This window comes from Arvicanthis niloticus, chromosome 17 (genome assembly GCF_011762505.2).
Source record: "Arvicanthis niloticus isolate mArvNil1 chromosome 17, mArvNil1.pat.X, whole genome shotgun sequence".
NCBI classification, from domain to species: domain Eukaryota; kingdom Metazoa; phylum Chordata; class Mammalia; order Rodentia; family Muridae; genus Arvicanthis; species Arvicanthis niloticus.
This window is the reverse complement of record NC_047674.1, coordinates 27,623,255-27,651,246: the sequence shown is the minus strand read 5'-3', so window position 1 is coordinate 27,651,246 and position 27,992 is coordinate 27,623,255. Positions and strand designations below refer to the sequence as shown.

At 40.8% G+C, this 27,992-nt stretch overlaps 1 protein-coding gene across 2 annotated transcripts in view; it reads left to right on the top strand.

The window, feature by feature from the left end:
• The first annotated feature begins 3,445 nt into the window (after window positions 1–3,445).
• Il1rl2 (interleukin 1 receptor like 2) overlaps window positions 3,446–27,992 on the top strand; it is a 40,135-nt gene continuing 15,588 nt past the window's right edge. The window contains exons 1-6 of one of the 2 annotated variants that reach the window (XM_034521539.2): window positions 3,446–3,649; window positions 5,407–5,476; window positions 6,268–6,502; window positions 7,740–7,938; window positions 20,584–20,746; window positions 22,943–23,014. In XM_034521539.2, coding sequence (XP_034377430.1) covers window positions 3,596–3,649; window positions 5,407–5,476; window positions 6,268–6,502; window positions 7,740–7,938; window positions 20,584–20,746; window positions 22,943–23,014 — 793 coding nt within the window. In that variant the 5' untranslated portion in view covers window positions 3,446–3,595. Of the gene's footprint in view, window positions 3,650–4,407; window positions 4,718–5,406; window positions 5,477–6,267; window positions 6,503–7,739; window positions 7,939–20,583; window positions 20,747–22,942; window positions 23,015–27,992 lie in introns of those variants that run through there. The other variant, XM_034521540.2, reaches the window with a different exon arrangement.

Genomic DNA, 27,992 nt, shown 5'->3' with positions numbered 1-27,992 from the left:
TATGTATATGTATGTATACACACCTATGTGCACACACACACCTATATGCATGCACACACATACCTACACCCTGTATACAATGCACACACACATACCTATGTGCCCACAAACATTCCTATATGCATACATACACATACACACACACCTATGTGCACACACACGCCTACATGCACACACACATTTGCATCCACACCCATACAAAAGCTTAGCACAAATTTTTGTTCATGCATGTTTACTTGGAGAATGCTCTGTAAGTTGTTACTAAGGCTGCCAAATGGTTAGCTTTTCTGTTCCTCTTGGCTGTCTGGATTTTTTTCTCCCTAGTTTTTAGATATGCAGAGCGAAACCACCCTTTCCAAAATAATTTGTTCCCCTCCCTGATTGTTTGCTTGGTGTGTGTGTGCATGCATATAGGTGTGTGTATTCACATAGGTGTGTATACATACATATACATACATACATATGTGTGTGTGCTTTGGTGTGGTTGCAAAAGGACAGGAAGGAGCCCTGCGGGTTCTTGGCTACCTACATTCCACAGAGACTACATGGCTTTCTCACACACAGGGTTGCAATGGGAACGGGCACTCATCTAGAAATCGTTGCGGATTTGATAGTCCAAACTGATATCCTTTTAAATGAGTGCTTCTTTGTCAGTTGAGTATTAATGTCTTTAAAAGCTTTACTTACAAGTGCCTGGGCTTTGGGACTGCCTTTGCTCCTGGTTCATGCCAGCCTTCATTAATGGCCAATTTGTACTGAGACAGGAACCAGGTCCTCTAACTCTCAGATAACTGGTTACCCTTTCTAACCACCTGGTTTTCTCCAGAGGACATTGGCGAGGGATAAATGAAAGTCCTTTCATTTTTGATAAGGAACTATGTCCAAGCTAAGTTTGAAAATGTGGCCCAGGAGCATGAAGAGTGGGAAAGGACTTAGGGTGTTAATGTACAAGCAGACTGAGTCGCAGCACTGGGTGGAACCAAAACGTGCCCCCAGCTCTTGGGCCCTGTGAATAAGAGCCAGCACCACCTGGAAAGTGTCAGGACAGATGGCTCCCTGCTCACCAGGCTGGAAACACTTGGCGATGTCAACTACCAACTACCAGGTGAGTGTCCTGAAGACTTGTTTGCACCTCTAAATCTAGTTTCTTGTTCTGAAGTGAAGTGTCATCGAGGAATCCTAGCTAGAATAAATAGCTACACAGCCATCCAGAAAACCAACTTCTTTTTATGGACCCAGAGGAACAAGAGTCCCTAACGGAAGCTCCACAGCCAAGCTTCCTTTTTCTAGAAGGGGAAATGATTTGCTAATAGGACTTCAGTTTGTAGTGGGATCTCTCGGAGGCAGTGGGTTTGTTCAAGTCCAAGCTGAAGGACTCCGTTATGTGCGCATGCGTGGCTGTGAAGGTAAATAGCACACAGTAGCCATTAACTTCTGAAGCTCTGGGGTGCTGATTACTGTACCAGGCAGTGCCCTAGTGTATGGAGAAGGACAGATCTCCTCTAAATCAGGAATACCTTGCCAGAGCCAGTAATGGCCTGGGGCCAGGGCCTTGGGGGAATTGCGACCTCAGATTCTGAGATCTTAACTCTTCGAACTGTATGGAGCTATTAGTTATCAGTCCCAAGGCCATTGCATGCGTGGCCTGTAATGTTCTCCAGAAATCCTGTGTTTCCCTTCTTACAACACTGTTTCATTAGCTTCCTGCTGACTTTGATCCATTGCAGGATAGCTTCTTCAGATAGCCCCATTTCTCCCCTGGAAATAGTATGTAAATGCTGTACTTTTTAAATAATCTTGCTTGGCTCAAGCCATAGCTTATACAAGACCTCCAGATCCCAAACTTTTTTTTTTTTTTTTTTAAATCTTCTCTCTCTTCTGTCTTCTTAATCTTCTGATCTCCCGGTCTTCTCTCTCTCAGGATCCTGTTACTGAAGAAGGACTTGCTGGTCTAGGCCGAAACCCCCACTGTCTGTGTCACAAGGGAACACAACATCCCAAAGCTCAGTAGCATCCACCGACTTCCCTTGGCTTTGAGTATTGTATCTACGCCTTTTCCCCACCCAACTTTCCCCTATGCCTTCACCCTACCATTCCTCCCCAACTTTATAAGCTCCTGGTTTTGAAAACCTATGGAGACCACTTAGTGCTTGGCCCTTTGGGTGGTCTTCAGTGGTAAAGATACCGTTCAAACAATGAGTGTGAGATTATATTTTTCCTGATTTAAATATTCCAGTATCTTTTAATTTTGCCTATAATAAATACAGCCAGTGTACTGTTGTTCCCAGGCCCCATGTGATCTAGCCACACCTACTTCTGTACCTCAGTTTACCCAACTCTCCCCTCTGCTGTGTGGCGATCACACTCCTTCTTTTCAGGTGGTTTTTTTTTTTTGTTTGTTTGTTTTTTGTTTTCTGTTTTTTTTTTTTGGTTTTTTTTTTTTTTTTTTTTTTTTTTTGTATCCTTTGTACTGGTTGTTCGTTCTACAGGAGACAGCTCTGCAATTAAAAGTATAAATGGCAATTGCAGAGGACCAGAGTTTGGTTTCCAGAACCCATATTAGATAGCTCACAGCCACCTGTAATTCCAGCTCCAAGGGAACTGCCACCCTCTTCTGGACCCTATGGTCACCTGCAGTCACATGTACATAGGCAACGCAGATGTACACACATCATTAAACATAATAAAAATAAAACTTAGAAAGTAAAAAGAGAGAGCTCTTCTCCCAGACATCTACCTGTTGGGCTCCAGGCTACTGCTCAGGGGAAAGGGTGTGCCTGCTGACACCCTCTCCATCCATCTCCTGATCTTAGAAGGGCCTATGTCTCTAAGCTGTCTTTTCCAACACTCAGTGTGTCATCGGACACATTCAGATGTCTTTAATGTTTGGCAAGAACATGAGGCATTGAAATCCTTCTCTAGAGAATGGTGCCACAGAAACAATCAATCAGAGGCTTGCCAACGCAGGCGAAGACATGCTTATTTAATGATCCCGGAGCTTCTCTCAAACATGTAAGAGACATCGCTGGAATTGTTGCAGCAACATTATGTATAATAAGTAGCAAAATGTAAAAATGGAACAACCAAGGTTAAGGGACAGAGACACATCAGTTGCTCATGCCCGCAAATGAGACATTCTACAGCAGCAAGCCTTTATTGAGACGGACCACACCTCAAATGTTTAAATCCCGAGAATATAATGCTTTTTACTAAAAAAGTAAGTTATAAGTGCACAGTATAGTAAATTTTATACAGTGACTAAGAAAACTTATGTAAAAATACCTTATATTGCTTAAGGAACTTCCTCTCTCTGTCTCTCGATCTCTGCCCCCCCCAACCCTGCCACACACACACACACACACACACACACACACACACACCTCACACAAAGGGAGGGGGAGGGGAGAGAATAAGAACCAAGTTTAAGACTCGGGGTTTGGGTATGAGCACACAGAGACAGGAAGCTGGGAGATGATTCCTTCTGATGTTTGTTGATTACGTGACATAGCTTGTTTGGAATTATGTAACCCTCGACAATTGTGTGGCACACACTTAAAGATACGAAAATGGGAAGAAGCGGGGGTCACGCAAGGAGATGAAGTCAGTTCTGGCCATCCCAAACAAGGCTAAAATTGTCCTTCAGACCTCTGTAAGTACATGCTTAAGCTCCTTCCTTAGTTTCTCTGGAAGGTTCTGCCTGCAAACATGTGATAGTTTTGTATTTGTATTTTTAAAGCTTCAATCAGTTTTGTCTTAATTTTATATTATTGGGGTTTATAGTGTGCACCAGTGGAACCCAGCCTCTTTTTACAGGCTTCGTCCACCCACCCCTGTAATCTCTCTTCTACAGCTTAGTTTCCTTTCTGCTTAATTTCCGTATAGGCAGGATGTTTCATTCCGCTTAACATCGTGTTGTTGTTGTTGTTGTTGTTTTCTCCCTGTAATTGAAAAGCTCACAGTCCTCAAATCTGTTCTGTATCCAAACCTAATGATTAATTCCACGGACATCAACAAACTTATTCAACACAGAGATCATCCCGGAAGTGTAAGGCAGAGTGCTGCTGCCAAGGGAGAGTGCCCGGACAGACACCTGTCTGTCCGGTTTACCTTTGTGAACTTGGGCAGCTCGTCAGACTGACGCTGCGGTTGTTTACAAAGTCTTACAGTTTCTAACCTACAAAGACTACCAGGAATGCCTGCTAAGAAGTTGCTGGTCTGACAGCATTTGCTGTCTCTGCTCCTCTCAATGCCCAATGGGATCTCCAGGGTTTCTGGGACAGGAAAACGGGTTCTGGCAAGCATTGCTTTATGGCAAGTTTAGACTGCATCGGTGCTGTGCTCTGGAGTTCACTTTACCGAAGATCTGGCACGACGACAGGGATGGGGGATGGGGCATGGGGGATGGGGTTTGGGGTGTGGCGTGTGGATGGAGTTAATGCCTTTTCTCAGAAGCCATGTGGAATGGCTTCCACATCTGGAATAGTCCATATTAGGGCAGTGCTGGGCATGTAAGAACAGCTCAAATAGTGTTTGGAAAGGAAATGATAATTTTAAAGCGATGATCTGGGGCATATTTAAGCCGACATTCCTGATAGATGAACGTGTCAGCCTGGGATCAGGCAAAAAAGAAAAAAGAAAAAGAAAGAAAGAAAAGAAAAAAAGAAAAGACTGACCGACTTTCTAAGGACGGGTTCTTTCTGTCCTCCACTTGGGGAAGGTGAGTCTGCTCCGCCCGCGGCCAAGAGGCAATGCCCAGGCTGCGGAATGCAGTTGACCGACTGGGATCCGGTCCCCAGCGGGATTCCCGCTCAGTTCCACCGAGCTCTGAGACACCAAAGGGAAGTGGAGCAATCCCGGAGCAGCTTCATTGCTAGGGGAGAGCAGAGGGAGCTAGCGATCGCCACTGGGGCAACTAGGCGACTGTCAAGGAAAGTGGGCTGGGACGTGGGTCAAACTCTGGGATTCCTGCTTGCCCTTTCCCTTCCCAGGAGCCTGCACTCACTGCTCAGCCAGCGGGCATCTGGGATTTCAGGGTCCCAGACGCACTCTGGGCGGGTCCATAGCCTGCTCCAGCTGTGGTACGATCTCCTGGCCCTGGCTTGATCCAAGTGCCAGCATATCTGGCCCTGTCCCCCAACTCCCACCAGTCCCCTTCACAGGCCAGTCTGAGTTTCCTGGCTTCTGAAGGTCTGGTGCAGAAAAGTAGAATGGAGAGGGGGTGGGGAGAGGCCAGCCTTGGAAAGGCAAGGCCGATGAGGAGGGCTCCCCACGAAGAGGGAAAGGCCAGTGATTTGGATTGGGACTGACATTCTGAGTTCTTGGAAATCCGAGCCCCACTGTGTACGGGAAAGTGTTTAGCCTTACCGCATCCCTTACTTCTGCCATTGTCTTCTTTTCCCTATGTAGCCCAAAATGGGGATGACATCTTTGCTCTTCTGTGGGGTGTCTTTCGCTCTTCCACTTTTTGTGGCAGCAGGTAAGTTCTGAGGGTCTGTGAGTTCTTGCACCTCAGAGTCCTGTTGCCTTGCTAGCAGCATCCTTTGACATTCATCTCCATACCCCTGGCTCACTTTCAACTGAGCCCCAACATTGCTAGTTACTCTTTCCTCCAGATGATCTGGCAGATGGTCAAAAAATGGCGGGTGGGGGAGGGGAAGGAGAGGAGGGAGGAACAGGACAAGCTCATTCCCAACTTCTTGGAGGCTCAACCTCCAAATGTCACCTTGGAACTTTGGACTAAGTTAGGTGATACAGAGAAAGAAGTCTGCAAACACTCGAGTGAACTCGGTTCCAATGCTTAAATGGACGGGTTACTAGTTGCATCTATTTCATATAAAGGCTTATTTTATGGTCCAAAGCTACCAGAGAGTACAAGTTTCTAAGAAAACCTAACTTGGTAGAAATGGGCTTAAAAGGGAAGCTGTCTTTAAAACCAAGCACCGTGGAACGAGGATTCATCTGACAGCAAGCATAGGCCGGAAAATGAGCAGGTTGGTTCTGTGCTGAGACAGAGACTAAGGGCAGAAGAGTGGACAGATACAGACACAGGGACCGTGTTTCTGCAGAGGGGTCTGGGGAAGCCTTGTCGGGATATACGTTTGAAGATCTTAGCATTATGCTTCTGAGTGACTGGGCAAGTTTGGGCAAACGCCCAAAATAAACAAACCCCTAAATACAATTCCACATTGACCAGAGCAAAATATTTTCTAAAAGAATAACGACTCCAGTTTTCTGTCGTATTTTATTTTATTTCCTTTCCTTCCCTAGATACATGTAAGGACATCTGTATGTACAATGAGATTATTTCAGAGGGCCAACCTTTTGCTTTCAACTGCACATGCTCCTCAGAAACAAATGGGGCAGTAAATCGAACATGGTACAAAACACCCAGCCACAGCCCAATATCCAACAACAGACACCTTAGAATTCATCAGGAGCAGACCTGGCTTTTGTTTCTTCCGTTGGCACTGGAGGACTCAGGCATCTACCAGTGTGTTATAAGGTAAGTCCTTCATTTAAAGTAGAACTAATTCCCATGTCTCCCTTTCAGTTTCTAAATACAACTTTTTAAGAAAATGGGTATTATTGCCCTTTATTTTGGAGACTTGTTATAGAGCCTAGCCTAGTTTCCAACTGCTTTCTAAAGTACTGAAATGACAGACGTGAACCACCACAACCAGCAAATACACAAATGCGGGACAGCCTCAAACTGGTAGGAGATGACTTCACATTTGAAAAAGCAGAACAGTTTTAGAAATAATTTTTGGAGTACAAATTGCATCATCTTTTCATTAAAATGAAGTTTTAGCCCAGTCTAGCTTGCAGGGTGTGTTTATCAATACGACTGTTGCCCTTTCTGAAGATGCCTAATGTTTTTGGAAAACTGGCTGATCCAGACCCAAATGGATCATTCAAACACTTTTGATAAGGAATCTGCTTAAAGCAGACATTTAAAAGCTAGCAAATCCGGAAGATATTTTAGAGTCCACATGAATCCTTGTGCCAGAGGTAATGTTTCTCAGTGACGGTGGGCTACTGAACTATTTCCATGGAAGACAATTTTGCTTGGAGGGTACTAGAGTCTACTGGAAAATACATGTCCCACCAAAGGCACTTCTTTCTCCCTGTCTATCTGTCTGTCTGTCTTTCTTTCTTTCCCTGACTCTGTCTCACTCTGCCTCTCTCTAGTCCTCCCCGTTCCCCGCTCCTCCTTTTCAGTTTATAAAGATTTTCAAGACTTCAGTAAAACCCACTTATAAAACACATTCAGCCAGAGAATTATAATTCTGTGACTTTCCACACAAGCTTGACTGACAACAATATATTATGTTCTAATTCTTGGTTTTTCCACCTGTAAATTGGCTGTTTTCCATACGCCTTTAATCTCTGTTAATCTGCAGCAACTCTCAGCCTTTAGAGTTTATGCTGTCAATAGTTTTAAGGGATACAGGCAGTTCTTTTGTATTTCACCAATTGTTTGGTTTATCAGATGTGTCTTTGTGAGTAAGTGTAGGTGACTTTTGAAGCCAAGAGGTTCATGGTGACCCTCAGCCCCTCCTGGGTCATGCTAAATAAGATGCCAGTGTCTACCCTGCATAAATACAACTTATCCTTAGGTAATGCATGGTTTGTGGGTTACTCTTTACTTCATATGAGGCAGAGGGTTTGTATGGTGCCGGGTTCATTGGCTGTGTCCTGCTGTGCTTCATTGTAGCTTTGCTTATTTTTTTGCTTTACAGGAATGCCCACAGCTGCTACCGAATAGCTGTGAACCTAACCGTTTTCAAAAAACACTGGTGTGACTCTTCCATGGAGGAGAGTCCCATAAATTCATTAGATGAATTCCAGCAAACGTTATTCATAGGAAAATCGGGCAATCTGGTGTGTCATCTCTACTTCCCAGACAGTTGTGTTCTGGATTCAATCAAGTGGTATAAGGTAAAACAAAACAAAACAAAACAAAACAACAATGAAATCCTCTCTTGATAATGTTTCCTCCTCTTATATAAAACCCACTTTCCCCCAAGGGTAAATAGAATCCTTCAGGGCAGGTTTGGTATATAGTTGGTGCTCCTGAGACAGGTGGTAATAATCCTGATAATTGCTTTAAACTTGGTTGTTATTGTTTGGCAATATTGTTGCATCTTCTCTATACTCACAAGTATCCATTTTGCAAGCTCCTGTTGTCTTTTTGTTATTCACCTTGGTTTGTTAGAATGGCTCTGAGGTCCCTTCTTTGCAAATTACAAATTACACAAATTCATGCCTGAGAAAAACTCCTGCCATCTTTGCTTGGTTACTCACTAGACCTTGTCTCTAGCAACAGCAGCCGCTATTGACTTCTGTCACACACAGCTTCCTATAACGCTGCATTTGAAAACTCAGTTGTATCTTAGCTGTTCCCCTTTGAAATGTGAACAGAGTTTCCCACGCTCCTTTTTCTTCATCCTGTTTTCACTTGTACCTGGCTTTGTTTCCACAAGGCACAGCTAGACACTGCAGCTCAGCTCCCTCGTCCCAGCCCAGCCTTGACTTTCCTTTGTGGCAGCCTTCCTAACACTGTGACCCTTCAACACAGTTCCTCACATTGTGGTGACTCCCCAACCATATAATCATGTTCATTGCTACTTCACAACTGTAGTTTTGTTACTATTACGAACTGTAACATAAATGTCTGATATGGGACCCCTGTGGGGGTCGTGACCCCCAGGTTGAGAACCATTGCTGCTTTGTGGGTCTTGATCCCATCCCCCATTTTGTCTGTGGTGCAGGATTATTCAAACGTCTTACTTTTTCCTGTGTTGAATTTTGGTAGAATTTTGTTTCCTAGGGAATGACACATGTCCTTGAAGGTTTCATCCACAGTGCCAAATTATCATCTCTTCTCTTGTCTGTCTACTTCTGCAGAGGAGATCGAGTTTGGTCCTCATCACAGAGTATAGACTCTCTCACCCTCTATCTCCCTAATCTGGTATAAGCACCTTTGCATGAGCAGCTCGTTCTTCAAGATGAAGCCGTCCGTCTTCTCAGAAAGCCTGCTTGGCTCTTTGTGATCAACTCCATCAGCTACGTGTTCGTACTCTTTGCCTCCCTGTGTGGAGTGTGGACAGGAGCATCCTTACACCTGTCTTGTGCATCTTTGATAGTGTGAGGTTCTCAAGGGTGCTTGATCACCACCCCTAGAACTGCCAGGTTCTAAAGATGCAAATAGATAATTCAGGGTTCCACTGATGTCACAAATTGCTTCCAAAACCTTATATTAGTTCAACCCAGTAGGACTGTCCTTTACACATTTCTTTAGGGTCCTGGGAACCAACTGAAATGCATTAAAATATTTTTATTGAAGCTTAACATATATATGTAGAAAATAGATGAATGACCTACAGGTAGACAAGGGTCGTGAGAAAGTGAATACATATTTAATTGCACTTACCACGAAGGTCTAGATTAACTATTACCAATAGCTCCAAACACTGCCTCTGTAACTGTAAAACTAACCAACCAACCAACCAACCAACCAACCAACCAACCAACCAACCAGTCACCCAGTCACCCACCAAACCCTGTGCCTTGCTCATGCCCAGGATCACCGGATCACCAGATCACTACTTTCCTAATTCAGAGGATCTCACAGTAGTTCTTCTTGTTTCTGAAGTTCATATTGGAATTATCTGTGTGTAGTATTTTGTAGTTAGCCTCTTTGGACCAATAATAAACCTGTGAGAAACATCCACACTACAGTCCGTACTTTCAGGTCAATCGTCCACTTGAATTATTCTGTAGTACTTCACTATTACCATCAGAGTGTCGAGCTGTTTCCAGTTAGAAGCTGGTGGGAGCCTTCTTGTGCACACCACTTCATGTGCACACCATTTCTTGTGCACACCACTTCATGTGCACACCATTTCTTGAGCACACCATTTCTTGTGCACACCAGTTCTTGGGCACACCAGTTCTTGTGCACACCAGTTCTTGGGCACACCAGTTCTTGGGCACACCAGTTCTTGGGCACACCAGTTCTTGGGCACACCAGTTCTTGGGCACACCATTTGGGTCCCACATGCTTAGATTCTTGTAGAACGTTCTGCAAAAGAACGAAGCAGTTGGGTCATAAAGAATATGGTCAGTGCTAGCATCCTGACGTTTCTGTATCTGATAGGGAAGGATGTGGTTAACCGGCTCTCCCTTCTCTCCCTTCATTCTTCAGTGCTGGGAATGAAGCCTGAGAAAGGGCTTTGTGCTGAGCTCCCTGTAGCCCAGCTCCCTACTGCCCATCTCCCTGCGACCTTGTTCCCTGTAGTATTGGCTTTTCAGAGGAGAGACTGTTCCATTTTGTCTGTGTTACATTTGCTGATGACTGATAGTGTTGGTGCCTCTTGAGTTGGCTCGTTGGTGATTGCATGACTGTGTGTGTTTGTGTACTCCTGCCTGCCATGGCATGCATGGAGAAGTCAGGGCAAATTGTGTGGCTCAGTATTTGCTCTGCATCATGTGAAATCCTGAGGATCATCCCCAGGCTTGAGTTCGAGCATCTTCACTGATATGCTTTATCATCAGTCCTTTGTTGAATTCTTTTTCTTTTAAGTGCATAGTGTTAGTTGGGGCCACATTTAATTTAATTTTCCTCTATGTGGATTCATGGTTCACCTGTCTTTTCTTCCTCACTATGTATGCCAGCTATGACTTTAGTCAGACTGATACTTGTGTGTAGCTCTGTTTCTGAGCACTTTGTTGTATGGCGTGCTCTGTTTAACCTTTTACTTATTGTGACAATAGTGTGGTCTTGAAAGTTGTCTACAAACCCTCTAGCCCTACAATTCTCCTGTGATGGAGAGTAATAATTCCTCTGCACACGTACACAATTTCATAACCAAATTGCTCACTTTTATATAGCAAGCTTTCTAAAACTTAGCTCTACTGTTGCTGGACACCGTGTTGGTGATATGGCAGGATTCCTTTCCGAATTCTCCTTTGAATTCTTGTCGTCTGCAGTACTTTATGTTCTTATATGGATTTTAACATCAATGCATTCACTTTCACAAAATAATGTTTCAGGTATTTTTAATTAAAAAAATTAAGATTAATATAATTACTGCATTTTCTCCCTTTCTTCCTTACAAATTTGGCTATTTAACATTCTTGCTCTTCCTCAAACTCATGGTCTCTTCCTTCATTAATTGCTATTGCATGCATATATGTATGCATATGAATATGTATATACATATATTCTTAAATATAACCTGCTCAAACTGTATACTATTTTAGATTTTAATTAAATAGTGGTATCCGTAAACCTGTCAAAGATTGATAGCTTTTACAAATTTGAGTCTTTCAAGTTATGACATATCATTCTCTCCCATTTAAAATTACTCCTGTGTACACACATTACTAGTGTTAAGTTTATTCTTGGGGAAGTGATGTTTACTGCTACTACTGTCTCCTTGTGGTTGTGTTTTCCTATTATGTTTGTCGCTGCTATGGGAAAACACAATTTTTTTTTTGTACATTGACCTTCTATCTAGCAACCTTGGTGAGTTCATTTGCTTCATCCAATGTGTGTACTGATTATTTAGGGTTTCCCACATACACAATCAGGGTTCCAGACTAAACAGCTTTAATTCATCTGTTTTCTATGTGTTCCTCTTGTGTCTCCTTCCTCCCACATTTTACAGGTAGAATACCTCAGGAGTTACCATCCCTCCAGCAAGACCATGTTGCTCTAAATGACACCCCAGAAGTAGTAATAACAGTGCTTTTGCATCATTATACTAAAGGGAAAGCTTTCAACAATACCTCCCCCTCCATTATGATATTAGGATATTTAAGATTTTATCCAATGCCCTTATCAGGCTAGGGAATTTTCCATTGTTGTCTTTATTTATTTATTTTTTGTTATGAGTCCATGCTAAATTTAAAAAATTTATTCTTGACTTTTCATGTAATTTTTCTTTTTTACTCGTTTAATGTATTGGATAATGCCTTGGTTACTTTTCTATTGCTGTGAAGAGACACCATGACCAAGGCAACTTATAAAACAAAGTATTTAATTGGAGCTTACATTTTATAGAGGGTGAGTCCATCATGGCGGGAAGTATTGAAGCTGGCTCATATGATGGTAGAGAAGTAGCTGAGAGCCCACATTTGACCCCAAGCATGATATATATATATATATATATATATATATATATATATATATATATATAGAGAGAGAGAGAGAGAGAGAGAGAGAGAGAGAGAGAGAGCTCACTGAGAAAGCACAGGCTTTTGAAATCTCTGAGCCCATCCATGACACACCTCATCCAAGGCCACACTTCCTAATCTTTCCCAAATAATCCCAGCAACTGGGGGCCATGTATTCACATATAAACTTATGGGGACCATTTGCTAGAAATTTTTTGTGGGGGAGCCTTTTGTTTTTGTATCATGAATGATGCTGTTCTGAGCTCTCATTCTCTATGATACATCTATGCCAGATTTTTCACACACGGACAATTTAGCTTGGTAAAGTAAGTAGACTGGAACTTCAGTTTTCTTTATTCTAGAAAGCTCTTTTAACCCATTAGCTCTTCTGTTACACACATATGGAGTTTAGAAGTGACATCACTCCAGACTTGGACTTTCTCTTGGACAGGTTTTCTGTGACATACACAGTTGTCTGCAATAGCTGAAGAACTGGTTATCCTACCCAGTTCTATCTCTGTCAGAGTTAACATGCTGTGCTCATTTAGACAGCTTGATTTTGATATATTAAGATGATGCTATTAAAGTATACTTCCATTTTGCTTTAGTAATAATGCTCGTTATTAGCTTTCAGTGTTTGTAGCTTCTCTTCCTGTCTTGCAGCTCTACTTCCTGTCTTGTTTCTTAGTTCATTACTCTTTCCAGGAGTTTGTCAATCTTATTGATGTTGTGGAAGTATTAATTGCATATCTTATAAACCCTCTTTTATTAGTTTATTTGTTTGCGTCATCCTTTTTTTGTTCTTGTCTGGTTCTCCTTACCCCTCTATTTGACTTTTGGTTTTAATTTGCTATTATTTTATGACCATTGTGATATAGACTGTTTTCTCATTAAACTTGAGTTTCTGATATATAGATTTAAGGTAGTGGATTCCTTCCAAGCAGCATCTTGGTAGACCTCTGCAGGTTTTGATCTATCATTCCAAAAGATCCCCATTCAGGTCATTCCTATTTTCCTTGTAATTGCTTCTTTGATTCTACAAGTTTTTGAAGGCAAAGGACTTCTTCATTTGCAAATGTAGCAGCATTTGGGTATTTTTAAAAGTAACTTTCCTGTTTGTGACGGTAGGCAGTGTGACAGAGAACACATTCCAAATAGTCTCATAACTTTGAAATTTGAGGCTGGAGTTTTGGACCAGCAAATATTCAACCTCTGTAAATGTATCTTACGTACTGAAGAGAATGTAAACACTGAAAGTTGTGCCTGTGGATTGTGTTATGCAAGCCAGTGAGGGAAAAGTGTTAACATCAATTAGTGTGGCTACTCATTCTGCTATATATCTGACTTTATTAATGTCTGCACTATGCTTTTGAGGCGTTATTTTAAGTTACTCTGGCTTCCTGGTGCATTGAGCTTCTGAGGTGTGCCTTTTACATTTTTCTTGAAGTTTATTTCCCTTTGGTACTAACACAGTAACACCAGTTTTCTTGTCGTAGATGGTGGGATGCTGAATCTTTTTTTTTCTTTCTTATACTTTTACCTTTACTTGTTTCTTTGGTTTTGTGTAATCTTGGGACATATCTATATTTTAAGTAGCAGGTATTTAGGTCTTTAAAAGCTCTAGGCTGGAATTCTTCACTCAACATATTTTCCCTCTGACCTTTGAACCCCTTTGCTGCTGGTTCTCATCCATCGTCTGGTTCGGAACTCACTTCCTACCTTTTCCTTACTGTTCCTCTGAATCAAGCATTTAGTATTCAGTTTAAATTTTATGAATTTCATGGTGGACATCTTCAACAGTTATTGGCTGCTAACTTCATCCACAGTCAATCTTGAATTATTGCAGTTTTATATAGAATGGTATTTTATCATCTTCTGAGGACATAAAGGACTTTAGAATATTAAACTCTCTCTCACAGGATTTTAGCTTACATGCCACCGTAGCTATTGATTTTAATTTTCTGATGATGCAAACGCCAAGGACATTCTTCCTATAGCTAATCCAAATTCTTTTAGAATTTCTCTACACATTTAACTTTATCTTCTTCTGTAGTCTAGCTAATATCTCCAAACTTGTGTCTTGAATCTTTTTTTTTTTTTTTTAAGATTTTTAAATTTCAGCTTATGTGTATCAGGGTTCTGGATGAATGTATGCACTGTAGGCAGTACCCACAGAGACCAGAAGAGCGTATCAGATCTCCTGGAACTGGGGCTACAAATGGTTGTATCCACGTGTGGGAGCTGGGAACTGATCCAGGTCCCCTGAAACAGCAATAACTGCTCTGAACTCTTAACCACAGAGCCAACTCTTCAACTCTTGAAATGACTGTATATAATATATGTGTGTCCAACTAACATCTCCTAGAAACTTTATGAATTTTCTTAGTGAGAATTATCTCATTTTCTGAAAATGTTCTTATTTCGCCCTACTGAATTTTTAAAAAACTATTCTTTATGATTTGACATTTGTTTTTGCTCTGCACTTTCAAGCCATCATGCAAATGTTTAATGTCTTCAGTATTTTCCATGCTCTGTGGACCTTTCTTATTCCTGTTTTTCTGCCCCCTTTGAAGGTAGTATGCCTGAATCGCTGAACTCCTCATAATTATTCTCCTTGACTTTGGAGTTTAATAGTATAACTCTGGTGAATTACAATAGACATTTCTCATCTCTTTTGCAAATATCTTTTGAAATATAGCATATTTTTTTTCCTCCATTGTTACTACTTTCTTTGGTTCTTTCTTTCCTTCTTTTCTTTCTTTCTTTCTTTCTTTCTTTCTTTCTTTCTTTCTTTCTTTCTTTCTTTCTTTCTTTCTTTCTTTCTTTTGTTTTTCAAGACAGGGTTTCTCTTTATAGCCCTGGCTGTCCTGGAACTCACTCTGTAGACCAGGCTGGCTCGAACTCAGCAATCCACCAGCCTCTGCCTCCCAAGTGCTGGGATTAAAGGCATGCGCCACCACTGCCCAGAAAATACTTTGGTATTTTCTTAACTTATATTTTTTGTCTCCTTTGGAACTCTAATTAAATATATATATTAAATCCCTTTTTAAAAAAATTGTGTTTTCTGACTCTCACATGCATTTTCCTGTTCTAGTATTTTGTGTTCATTTGCCTAAGTGGGAATTTCTTCCTGGCCTGCTTTCCAACGTTTGCCTTTTATTCTTGGGTGTGTAAAACCATCTATTAAATCCATTAGTTCACTCGAGTTTAGCTATTGTAGTTTTCAATTCTCTGTAGAATTTTTTTCTTTTTCTATTTTGCATTTGTGGGTATTTTTGCATGTGTGGGCGTGTGTGTAAGTGTGTGTAACAAGTTGGTGTCTGTCCAGACTCATCCTCATTTGCTCTCCTGCCTTACTCTTGAGGGAAAATCTTTTTATTAAACCCAGATCTTAACCATGTGGCCAACCTTGCTGGCACAATAACTCTGTGGATTCCCTGTCTCTGCCTTCTGAAGCTGGAATTACAGGTGGTGGCCTCGCCCACCTGGGTTTTAGCTGGGTTTTGCTGGCCCCAAGCTTCCAGAGCAAGCACTTTCATTACTGAGCCAGCTACTCAGCCCCATTCTGTATTTTGTAATTGTCATTTTCATAACTTATCTAGACATGGAGGAAGTCCCCTGCACTGTTGTTAAACTCCTAGTCTTCAGGAATGGCCCATTTTAACCTTCAGAAACCACTGTGACCATCTTTTTCTCTTGCTGATAATGTTTCAGATATTCATTCTTCTGCCACTGTTTCTGGCCATTAGACTCCAGTCTGCTCACTGATTCCACCTCCATGAGACTTTTACATTCAGTGTATATTAGTTAGAATGTCCTGGGATATTTTGTGTCTGAAAAAGATACTGTACTTGCTGAGCCAGGAGTAGGAGTTAGTATGTGTGCTGGTGAATGACAGTATCTTCACAGCATCATCCTGTGAACTAGGAGTAGATAAGAGATCTACATTTGCATGTCCCCCTAGGGCTTAGATTACTTACAACCTGCATTGATTAAACGCATTAAAGATATCCTCAGAGGTAGCAAAATGTGTTGGTTTCACATAGAAGAAAGAATACACTTACCCTTGGATTAACTTGACCAAGCACAAACTCAAGATTGAATTTTCTTCTTTCCCCGTATCTTCTGTTCATCTGTCTGTCTTAGTTTGAGGTTTGGGGGTTGTCATTATTCTGTCGGTTGCTGAATCTGAATCTGTCCTTGTGTCCGTATCTACCTGCACCTATTTGGTGACTTACTGTCTCTTGTTGTGTGTCCCTAACAAAGGGTTTTTCTCTGTATTTATTGAACATTATAGCATCACATGGGATAGAAGTGAGGGCTACTTTACACAACATTTTAGCAGAGTTTTACAAGGGATTAAGTCACTGACTCCAGCTGACCCCAAGGCACTCAGTTTTAAAAACATACCATTTTTAAGTTATATATGTATGTTGTACTCACTATTTATGGTAGATGTTTGTGTATAAGATCTCTTTACATCCATTTGATGTTTTCAGGATTGACTACCATGACATGAATACATGCATACATTGTTCTTTGCAGCAAAAGACAGGCATAGTACATAATTTAAATTACAGATATGCACTAACTTATGTTGTGACTGATACATGGGAAATCCAAGGCAAGTAAGGTTGGTTGTTATGTTATTCTCTTAAAGTAGGTTAGAAATTGGGCTTAGTGCACAGCGAGACATTAGGATACGTCTTAAGACATCTTAAGGTGCATTAGTAACTTGGCTATATGGTTCAACAAAAGTTCTAGTCTCTTCGAAATGAGATCTATTTTCATAATAATGCATCTCCATATCAATCTAACTGGAAAACAATAAATGGCTGCTATTATTATTATTTACACTTTAAATCTTGATAATGAGATATCCCCCTGGAATTAAAAAAAAAAAAAATCAAACCAGAAGAAAGTTCGTACACTTCAGTAGATTGGGAAAATGGCACTTCCAGTCACTGCAAGGGGCAGGAGGATTCTTCTACAGCAAGGTTAGTGTTAATGTGATTGCTCATGTAGATAATTGGGAGAAACAATGAGTCAGAATCAGGATTGCTCAACCATGAAGCACAGCACAGATTGCGCCTAGCCAGAGACTCTCCAGTTAAGGATACAGGAGAGAATTTTTTGTAATCTATGAATTCAAGCTTTGTGACTCTAAACCCCAAAGGTGTAGACTGTGAAACTCATACAACAGCAAACCAAAGATAAGCCCCAAACCACCAACTACAGATAGAGAGAAGACACAGGGCAGAAAGGAGAATTCAGACATGAGTTTGCTTTTGGTCAAATCAATCTGAGTGTTGAGTGTTGAATTTTTTTCCATTAATGTAACAAACACGTTTTGGTACCTCTAAGGGTAGCTTTAATGTGTCTAACAGATATCGACTGTAAATAATCTAAGCTCCAGGTATCACATAAATTTATGTCTTATCACTTCCCTATGTTATAGGATATACCTAACTATGAAAATAACTAACACTCCCCAACACTCATTTGAATGCCTCTTGAATTCAAAGTGCCATTTTTATTGTGAGGGGTGATTCCTTATCCACCCAATTCCTAATAGCTGATCCCATGTACTGGTGAGCAATTGTCAAATGCTAACTAGAGTTTCCTTTAAGAGTTGGAGCAATGTGTAAGAAATTTAAGACGACAAGTTGTCTGTTGTAAATAAGCATTCTGGCATTATTTATGAATCGATCATGCAGAGTAGATTTACTCTCTTCTGCTGGGGTGGAGATTTAGGACTCATTCATCTGTGACTAAGTGATGAGAAAACGTAACACTGAATTGGTTACTTTAGCTTTTTGATTTAGGATTTTATCTGTTTTAACTTTTAAATTGTGATCTTCATGAGGACAGTAAATGCATCTAATTCCTGCATGGCCAAAGCCTCTCACTGTGCTGGAAAGATAGAAACTCAAATATTTGAATGATAAACAAACTCAACTAGCCAAGTAGTCTCACTGTGGAGCTCCTTAAAAGACAAGACAGGTTTGAGCAAGAGCCCAGAAGCGGGTGTGTGAGGTGAAGGCGGTTAGCTTGAGACAGTGAGTTACTACTGGAGCACAGAAGGTGGATGGAAGGCGGCTCCCTTGGCAAGATGTTTGTCTTGAAAACATGAGGACCTTGTTTGCTCCCCATGAACACATATAAAAAAAGCTAGGTGTGGTGGTGCACAGGAGACTGGCAGATCCTTGAGGCTTGCTGGCCAGCTAGCCCAGCCAAGTCAGTGCTGTCTCAAAATACAAGGTGGAAAGATACAGAGGGAAACACCTGGTGTCTATGGTTTACACACAGCACAACACACAAACACACTCATACACACTCAGACACACACACACACATATACACTCACACAATATACACTCACACACACAGACACACTCACACAGACACACACAACACAGACACATACAGACACACATGCACAGACACACACACATATACACTCACACACACAGAGACACACACAACACACAAAGACACACACAGGCACATACAGAACACAAACAGACACACACATACAACAACACTCACACAGACACACACAGACACAGAACACAAACACACAGACACACAGCACACACAGACACAGACACAGACCCACATCACAAACACACAGACACACAGCACACACAGACACAGACACACAACACATAAACAGACACACTGGAGGGGCATGTGAGCCTCTTCCAACACATGTAAATGTGAGCCTCTCATTTTCTGTGGTTGTTGGAATTACAAGAGAGAAAGGCACAACACAGACTAATGACTGGTAGTTGCTTGAGCCCTGAAGTTCTAAGAAGTGTTGTCATTATAGACTGATGTATGATTCTTTCTGTCGTTCAGACCTCCAATTAGTTGGTATATACTGGATTCTTAAAGCAAACTCTCATCTGTGAGAAGTCGAGTCTCTTGTGTGGTTGAAAAAGTCATTATCCAATTCACTTGGGCTTTCGATCCTGGCAAACCTGCTTGGCATCATGGGGTGGGAGTCTGCTGGGAGAGACAGGTCTTGAGGTGGAGAACATTCCTTAGCTGCAGCTTCCTCCATAAAAATCTTTGCAGCTACACAAGTTTCATTCTTCCCAACTTCTATTGGACTTAGTGTTCATATCCCCCATTTTAGCATGTAAAATATTCCTTACCAAGCCTTCTTGAGATAGAAATAAACAGATCTCTCTCTCTCTCTCTCTCTCTCTCTCTCTCTCTCTCTCTCTCTCTCTCTCACACACACACACACACACACACACACACACAACACACACACACACACACACACACACAGAGAGAGAGAGAGAGAGAGAGAGAGAGAGAGAGAGAGAGAGAGAGACTCTACACTCCTTTTCCCTCTCTATGTTGAGTGTCAACTTGAATTGACTAAGAAGTGCCAAAGAATTTAAAGAACACCTCTGGGTGTGTCTGTCAGGGTATTTCCAGTGAAGACTAATAAGAGGAACATACCTGCCCTGAATGTGGGTGGCACCGTCCCATAGTCTGTGCTCCAGATGAAACAAATAGGCGAAAGAAAAGGCTGATTAGTGCTGTCATTCTTTCTAATCTTGGCCTCTATGTTATGTTTTCCTGTGCCCCACCCCACACTTCTCTGAGAGACAGAGAAGAACTTCTGAAGTCACAAGTACATTAAATCTTGTCTTCTTTAAGCTCTTCATGTCAAGCATTTTTATTAAAGTGACAATGTGACTAGCACAGTAACCGCCATATTTTTGTCCATTAATCTCACTATCCTACTAGCTACTATCTGTCCATCCGTTCATCCATCCATTCATCCATTCATCCATCCATGTATTTGTCTGTCTGTCTGCTATCTATCTATCTATCTATCTATCTATCTATCTATCATATATATGTATATATATATCCATCCATCTATCTATTGTGTATATCTGTCACCTATCTCTGTCTGTTTATCTGTCATCCTGTCTGTCTATGATGTATCAAACCTATCTATCTATCTATCTATCTATCTATCTATCTATCTATCTATCTATATCTCTGTTTGTCTGTCTATTTATATTATACATTGTCTTCTGGTTAGATGGTTAATATCTAGGATTTAGTTTGTAAGTAACTATGTAGGTATTGGGCAGTGGTTCTCAATCTTCCTATGGTTATGACCCTTGAATACAGTTACTCATGTTGTGATGACCTCCAACCATAAAATTATTTTGCTGCTCCTCTATAACTGTAATTTTGCTACTGTTATACATCACGTGTAATATAAATATCTGATATGTGACCACAAAGGGGCTGCGACCCACAGGTTGAGAAACAGTAATATAGACGTGTTTCCCACAGTTCATAGGGCAATGCTAACAGAGTGACTAGAATTTGCCAGCACTCATTCCCTTCTTGTGTGTGTGCCTTTAGGGTTGTGAAGAGATTAAAGCGGGGAAGAAGTACAGCCCTTTAAGAAGAATGCTTCTTGTGGACAACATTGCTGCTGAGGATGGTGGGAGCTATGCGTGCTCAGCCAGACTGACACACTTGGGGAGACACTTCACGGTTAGAAACTACATTGCTGTGGACACCAGTGAGTTGTTTCAAATAGAGTTGCTTGCTTCTCAGCTTTATGGGAGCCAAGAGGCTCCCTGTTTCAGGCTTTGTAGTTTGGATCTTGATTGTATGGAAGGGTAGCAGAGACCCTAGCCATGTTGCTGATAGATGGGGGCTGGGGGAGGCATCAAGTGAGGCCAATGGGTACAAACAGCTTACTTTTCTCTCCTTTACAAACAGAATATTCAAAACTCTTACCAGGAGAACAGTGAAAGAGATAGAGTAAAGGGGAATTTCCTGGGTGCCTAGCAAAGTCTCAGCATCCAACCCAAGTAGACAGTGCTAATACTACCTTCATTTCCCATCATCTCTGCTGTTTGAGTGTTGTGCTGGCGTTTTTCCAGGGTTGGTCCTCCTGCAGCTTCAGAATCTTTGGAGTTCAAGTCTCTGGATAGGGTTCTTAGATAACCTACTGTTTGTACTGTGTCAGGCCAGTCCTTGTGGGAGCAGCCATGTCACTGCCTTGTGACCACCACCCACTGTTTTTGAACACATGGTAATCTGCACACTGTAAGGCAGTGTCTTAGATGAGGCCAAAAAGCTTCAAATACTTAGCCTGAGCAGATTCTTGTACTGTCGGCAAGGAACAGCTTCTCAACAATCACTGAGCTCATTAGAACCATAATCAGGGCCAGAACTGTGGCCTTTGATGCCCAGGCAAATATTTTTCCTTCTTTCCTACATAATTAATGAAGAGTTCATCTGTCTCATTTCATGGTTCTTCCGCTTGAGCCTTCGTGTTTGTTTCTGTGCCTAAGGAAATACAGCTTTCTTTTTCTTTCAGATTTATTTTTATTTTATATGTGTCAGTGTTTGCCTGCATATATGCCTGTGTATCACTTGCATGCCTGTGACCAAAGAAGCCAGAGAGGGTATCAGATATCCTGGAACTGGAGTACAGGTGGTTATGAGCCACCTTGTGGGTGCTGGGAACTGAACCCAGAGTCGAATCGTCGATTGGTTAAGTGGAATAACTTTTTACCATCTTACTATCTCTCTAGCCACAACACAGTTTCTTTTTTTTCTTTAATGGAGTTACACCCTTGGGCAGCAGGAAGCCACTATAGGAGCAGATAGCCCAAGGGATTGATAGAATGGCTAAGGTGTTTACAGACAGAAGACAGGAAGCTGTGGAGGCCTCAGAACAAGAGGAACCATGTTGTGTCTGAGGGATGGAAGACAGACAGGTTGGGCTGGGTTGGTGAGATCATGGCAGGTAATGAGGTTAGAGACTCAGTTGGGAGTGAGGGATGGGCGGAGTTTGAAATCCGAACAGGGCTGTGTGGCTTTTACTCTCAGAACAATGGCAAGAAACTGGTGGGTTTGATGGCATGAGAGCAGCTTGGTGTACTTTTAATGTCTGAAGCAGCTGGCTGTCCCCCAGAGGGAACATCAGGACAGTGGTTAGGGGAAAGGTGCAGATTTACAGGTGAGAGACATCATGCAGACACAGGCACATGGTAACATGGATGATGGGAGATGCAGATACTGTCAAAGCATCTCCTGAGGGGAGGCATACACCTTTTAGAGTTACTTCAGTAGAAGGGAAGAAGGGGTCATGGGTTCTAGGCCTTTGGGCTTTAGTCTGCTGGGTGGAAAGTGACATTAGTCAATGAAACAAAACAGCTCAAGGGGAAAATAGGTGTTGGAGAGATCTGCTCTTCAGCACGTTGAGTATGAGGCACGCAAAAGTAGAATAGGCTACAACCTCTCGTGGTCTGGAACTCAGAGCGAGTTCTGGAGTTAAGACTGTCTTTTAGAAGGTAATTCAAGGTATGAGCAGATACAATGTTCTAAAGGAGTAGAGAACAGAAAACAGACGGTTCAGAAGTGAAGGCAGAGGGGCAGACTGTGAGGTGTTAGAAGGTTAAGTGTGTTAGGCTGTGTGGTGAAGTTCAGATGATGACAGAGTTGTTGAGTGGAATGATATCCTGGTTTGATGTGTGTGATCTAGTAAGGTGGTGATCATTGGCTACCCGGCTCTACTCATGAATAGTAAACTCAAGAGCTTTACAGAAAGCAACAATATTTTGGCCATCCTGATGTCACCCTTTTGACTTTTCTTGACCAAAGTTTTTGAAGGTCTTCTCTTCATGCCGTTACATTAGGTTTCTGGGGAATGTATGAATTTTGTGCTTCTAATGCAGTTCTTGTGGGTGTGATCTCTTATCAGAGGAAGTTGGGTCTGGAGCAATGATTCCTAACATCACATATCCAAAAAACAACACCATTGAAGTTCAACTTGGTAAGTGAAACTGTTGGAGCCGTCCAGTTACCATGGGTAAAGCTCATTGCACCTACTTATCCCAATGGATGCATTAAAAGATCAAGATGGAGACAACCTCTCTACATGTCTAATTTCCAACTCTAGGTGTGCCTGAGCTCGCCAGGAGAGTCTCACTGATTTCTGTGAGTAAAAAGCAATGAAAACAGACATGATTACTGAAATGTGAAACTCCGGCTACAAAATAATCTAGATCAGGAATTCTGGATTATATTATCTCATACTGGAAAATACATTCAAAGAGTAAGAAAAATAATTATTTTACTGCCTTAATTTACACAGTAAAAGACCAAAAACTCAATGCTTCAGAAGAGAGACTCATAAATTTTTGATGTAGAGATAACTCCAATAAATAAACATAGTGAGAGCACTTTCTGGAAAAAGGGCAATTAAATCAAGTCTTTATTAAAAGGAAACTCCTCAGATTCAGTCAATATTACAATTCAGTTAGGATTTTTACCAATAGTATGCTTTTTCAAAAGAGACATCTAAAAGTGTATGACCCAAAAGTTTAAAAAGAACAACTCTAGGAAGGTATGATTTGCAAAAATTATCATAAAAATCAGTTTGGGTGTTTCAACCTAATAATAACCTTTCAAGACCCAAAAGAATAAATAACAAATTGAGTCACTTTATTCTAATTAAAACTGCAATGCTTTTCAAAACACTTTGGTGTTGTGGTTGTTACTGGTGATTGAATCGATGGACACACACACACACACACACACACACACACACACACACGCACACACACACAATGGACAAGCAATCTACCACTGGGTTTTATCCTGAGTCTTTTCACTTCTTTGTTTTGAGACTAAATTGAACTCATTTTCTATTCCAGGCAGGCCTAAAATTTTTCATTTTCCTGCCTCAGCTTCCCAAGTTGCCACTCTACCAGGCTTAGAAAAATAGCATTTTCATGCCATCATGTATCAAATACATAAAGATAAAGGTCTTAGAAATACAAGGATAATACAACATGGCAGAACCATTGTTTTCATGTAATAGGAAACCTTGATATACTGAAGCTTTGACAAGTTTAGTAGGCAAGTGAAAACCCAAAAGACTGGAGATGCCGCCTCAGGAAGGGACATTGTACAGACTCCAGTCACACTGTATCGTCTGGGAACCTCTAACTAAATTCAAGATAATAAAAAACTCACTCATTGGATACGTGAGATAGTCTGTTTGTTACTTAGCTTTGCCTAAGTTAGGTTACAATGGCTGTGATGAAACACCATGACCGAAAAGCAAGTTGGGGAGGAAAGGGTTTATTTGGCTTATACATCCATGTCACTGCTCATCATCAATGGAAGTCAGGATAGGAACTCAAACAGGGCAGGAACCTGGAGTCAAGAGCTGATGCAGAGGCCATGGAGGGGTATTGTTTATTGCCTTGCTCTTCATGGCCTGCTCAGCCTGCTTTCTTATGGAACCCAAGATCACCAGCCCTAGGATGGCACCACCCACCATAGGCTGGGCCCTTCCCGTCAATCCCTAATTAAGAAAATTCCTTACAGCTGGATGACATAGAGGCAATTTCTCAATTAAGTTTCTGTCCTTTTAGGTAACTGTATCTTGTTTGAAGTTGACCCCAAACCAGCCAGTACAGCATGATTCAGTTACTCCATAGTATAAACACATAAACACGTAGAAGCATCATGTTGTTCTGTTTAAAAATATACCATTCCTATGTATTTTAATTAGAATTTGAAAAATGTAAAAGAAAGAAAAATTAAACAACTGCATATTTTATTTATTAGCTTCCTTGGTTAGAAGTTAAGTCATAGAGTCTATTCACAAAATACTGACAGTAAGACAATGTCAATCAAATGTCATGGCATGTGGCCAGTGCTGCTCCCAAAAGACATTTGAGTTTTTAAATACTATTATAATTAAGTGCAGAAATAATCAAAACCCTTACACCAATTTCTAAACAGCAACTAAGTAACAAAGATGAAAGTGGAAACTGGTCTTGCTAATAGTGGCAGTAAGAACAAGGTCCCAGAGCTGGTTCAGGAGGAAGGCTTGTGGCTATGGTGGGAAGGGTGTAGCCCTCCAGAAATCCAAATAACAGACTCAGAAACATGAATGTCTGCAAAACAGACTGTGTTAAGGAGGTACAAATCTGCTTGAAAGGCCCAGGTTGGATTGTTTTAGACACTCTTTAAAATGGTTGGAGAGCTCTGAAGTCCCTAACAACACACTGGTATATTGATTCCTTGCCATATGGACACCCAGAGACTCCACAGACACCTGCAAAGACTAGCTATTAATAATTTAATCGACTTTGTTTCCCCACATTTGTTTTTTTGAAATTTGTAGCCAATATGTTTAGACAATTAAAAAAAACTTGCAGGGGCTATGGCAGTGGTTCTTAACCTGTGGGCTGTGACTCCATTGGGGTCACATATCAGATATTTACATTACAGTTCATAAGAGTAGGAAAAGTCAAAGTTATGAATTAGCAATAAAATAAAAAGTAATTCTATAATTGGGGTTCACTGTAACATGAGGAACTCTATTACTGGGTCTCTCTGTTAGGAAGGTTGGGAACCACTGGGTTAGAGAGATGGCTGCACAGGCAAAATGCAGAGTAAGCATGAAGTTCAGAGTTTGATTTCTAGAAGCCATGTAAAAAAGCAGGGTGTGACGGCACATGCTTATAGGAAAGGCACAAACATGTACATCCCTGGGGCTTACTGGTCAACCAGCCTAGCTTATTACACAATAAGTTCCAGGCTAATGAGAAACTTTGACTCGAAAAAAAAAAAATAACATGTGCTTGTTTCTGAGGCATGACACGAGAGGTTCATATCTGGCCTTCACATGGAATACACACACATACTACTGAAACACATGCCTATACCCAAACGTATGTACACATACACACAAGTGCACAGGAGAGAGTCAGGGGTAGTGGAGTTTTTACGAAGGAGAGTAAACATAATGATGTTGAAGGGTCTTTTAACTATGTAACTTCTAAGACACTTACCTATAATGCCACAATAGCTAGTATTTTTTCTTTAAGACTATTCTGGTATAATAAAACCTTCAAAGCCAGTTTTACATGTTTGAATTACTAGTATAATATCTTGATATTAACATGTTTTGTAATTGATTCTGCCAGGCTGTTTCCTTGGGGACAAAGGTACTATAGAGGATTACATGTTGGCAAATGTTTGTCCTGTTGGGCACTCCCCTTCATCGCCTATCTCCAAGGCACCGAGAACACTTTTCTAAGAATATTGATATAACTATGTTGATATCAAGACAGATATTAAGGCAAAAGCTTTATTATGGGCCAGTAGAGGTGTAATGATGAAACTTCATTTTAAATATGTAAATAGTTAATAAAAGTTGTACACACAGAGGAACAATGTTCGTAGTCAAGTATTGACCTTTTTCTAGATCTCTCAATGGATTTAAAAAAAAAATCAAATTACTGTGTTCTCTTCCATAGCTTTTAAACAGTTTTTTTTGGCTTTATAAGAATCAATGAATTTTAAATGATTAAGAACTAGATTGGAAGACTAATGATTTCAAGATGTATTAGGAGGCTAAAAAATTTATACAGTCTATATAAAATTGAAGAGAAAGATCGGAGGTAGATTCACACACACCAGTCTTTTGAATTTTGATAAAGACTACAGAGAAGTAGATAAATTTTAATCTTGCAAAGGAGGGAGAGAGTTACACGTAGCCCAGGCTGGCCTCGAACTCCTGACCTTGCCTCTATCTCCCCGAGTGTTAGGATTATAGATGTGTGCTACCACACTAGACTGGGAAATTAAAATTGTTTACATAAATAGTACTTGCCTATTAGATGTGATACAGAATAAAATGAAACTTGACCTCTCCATCACATAATATAAAAATAATTCTGGGCAGACTGTAGACCTGAATATGGTATTCAGAACAATGCATCTCTAGGAAAACAACTTCATGACTTTGAAGTAGTAAAGAATATTTTAAAATTTGGGACCTATAAAACCTTAGTTGTAAAGGAAGCACATTTAAGTAAGAGGATGTTTAAAATAAAATTTTAATTATCGAAAGACAATACTAAAAGTATAAAAAACTTTGGATCAGAATAAAATGCTTATAATAATTGATCACAACCTCTCTGCATTTATAAGAAAAACAGGACCTAGTAGAGGAGGAAAAATGAGCCATGTTCAAACATATGGCCAGTAAAATACATGGTGGCTGTTTGCTCATATGCAGTGTAGAGAAATACAAACTAAATTTAGGGCTTGGACATCTATAATAGAATGGTCTAGGTATTAGTACTGTTGAGTATATAAAGCAACATTACACAGTGCTGGTGGGAGTATGGGCTGATTCAGCCCTTGAGGAGATGGTCCATCACCATCTTGGGAAGTTGACTATTGTATGTAGCCAACACAATGCTCGAGAAGTTATGTGTTCCTATCATATATATGGATCATAAGCATGTACACACACACACACACACACACACACACACACACACACACACACACACAATGTGTTCATGTGGGCCTCAGGACACATACACAAGAGAATTTCTAGAAGACTCTCAATCAAATATCGAATGTGAGACATACACACAACATAATGAATAGACTTCAATTTTAGAAGAAATAAAGAATTGGAGTATATGAAACAGCAAAGATGGGCCCCACAGGTAACTGTTAAGTAACAGAAGCCAGAATCTGGAGATAAATATGCAATCGGTGCAAAATAAAAGAAGGAAAGGGACTGTGGGAAACTCCAGAATTCTCAAAATATACTGTTTTCTTCATGGAGGAAGTAATATGGATGTTTATTTTATTATAACCCATACTCCATAGTTCTTATTAAACATGTTATACATTAGAATAAATTGTAAAATACCACATGGAAAAAAAGAACTTCTCTTGAAAGATGAAGTGGACCTCATTAGACTGAATGA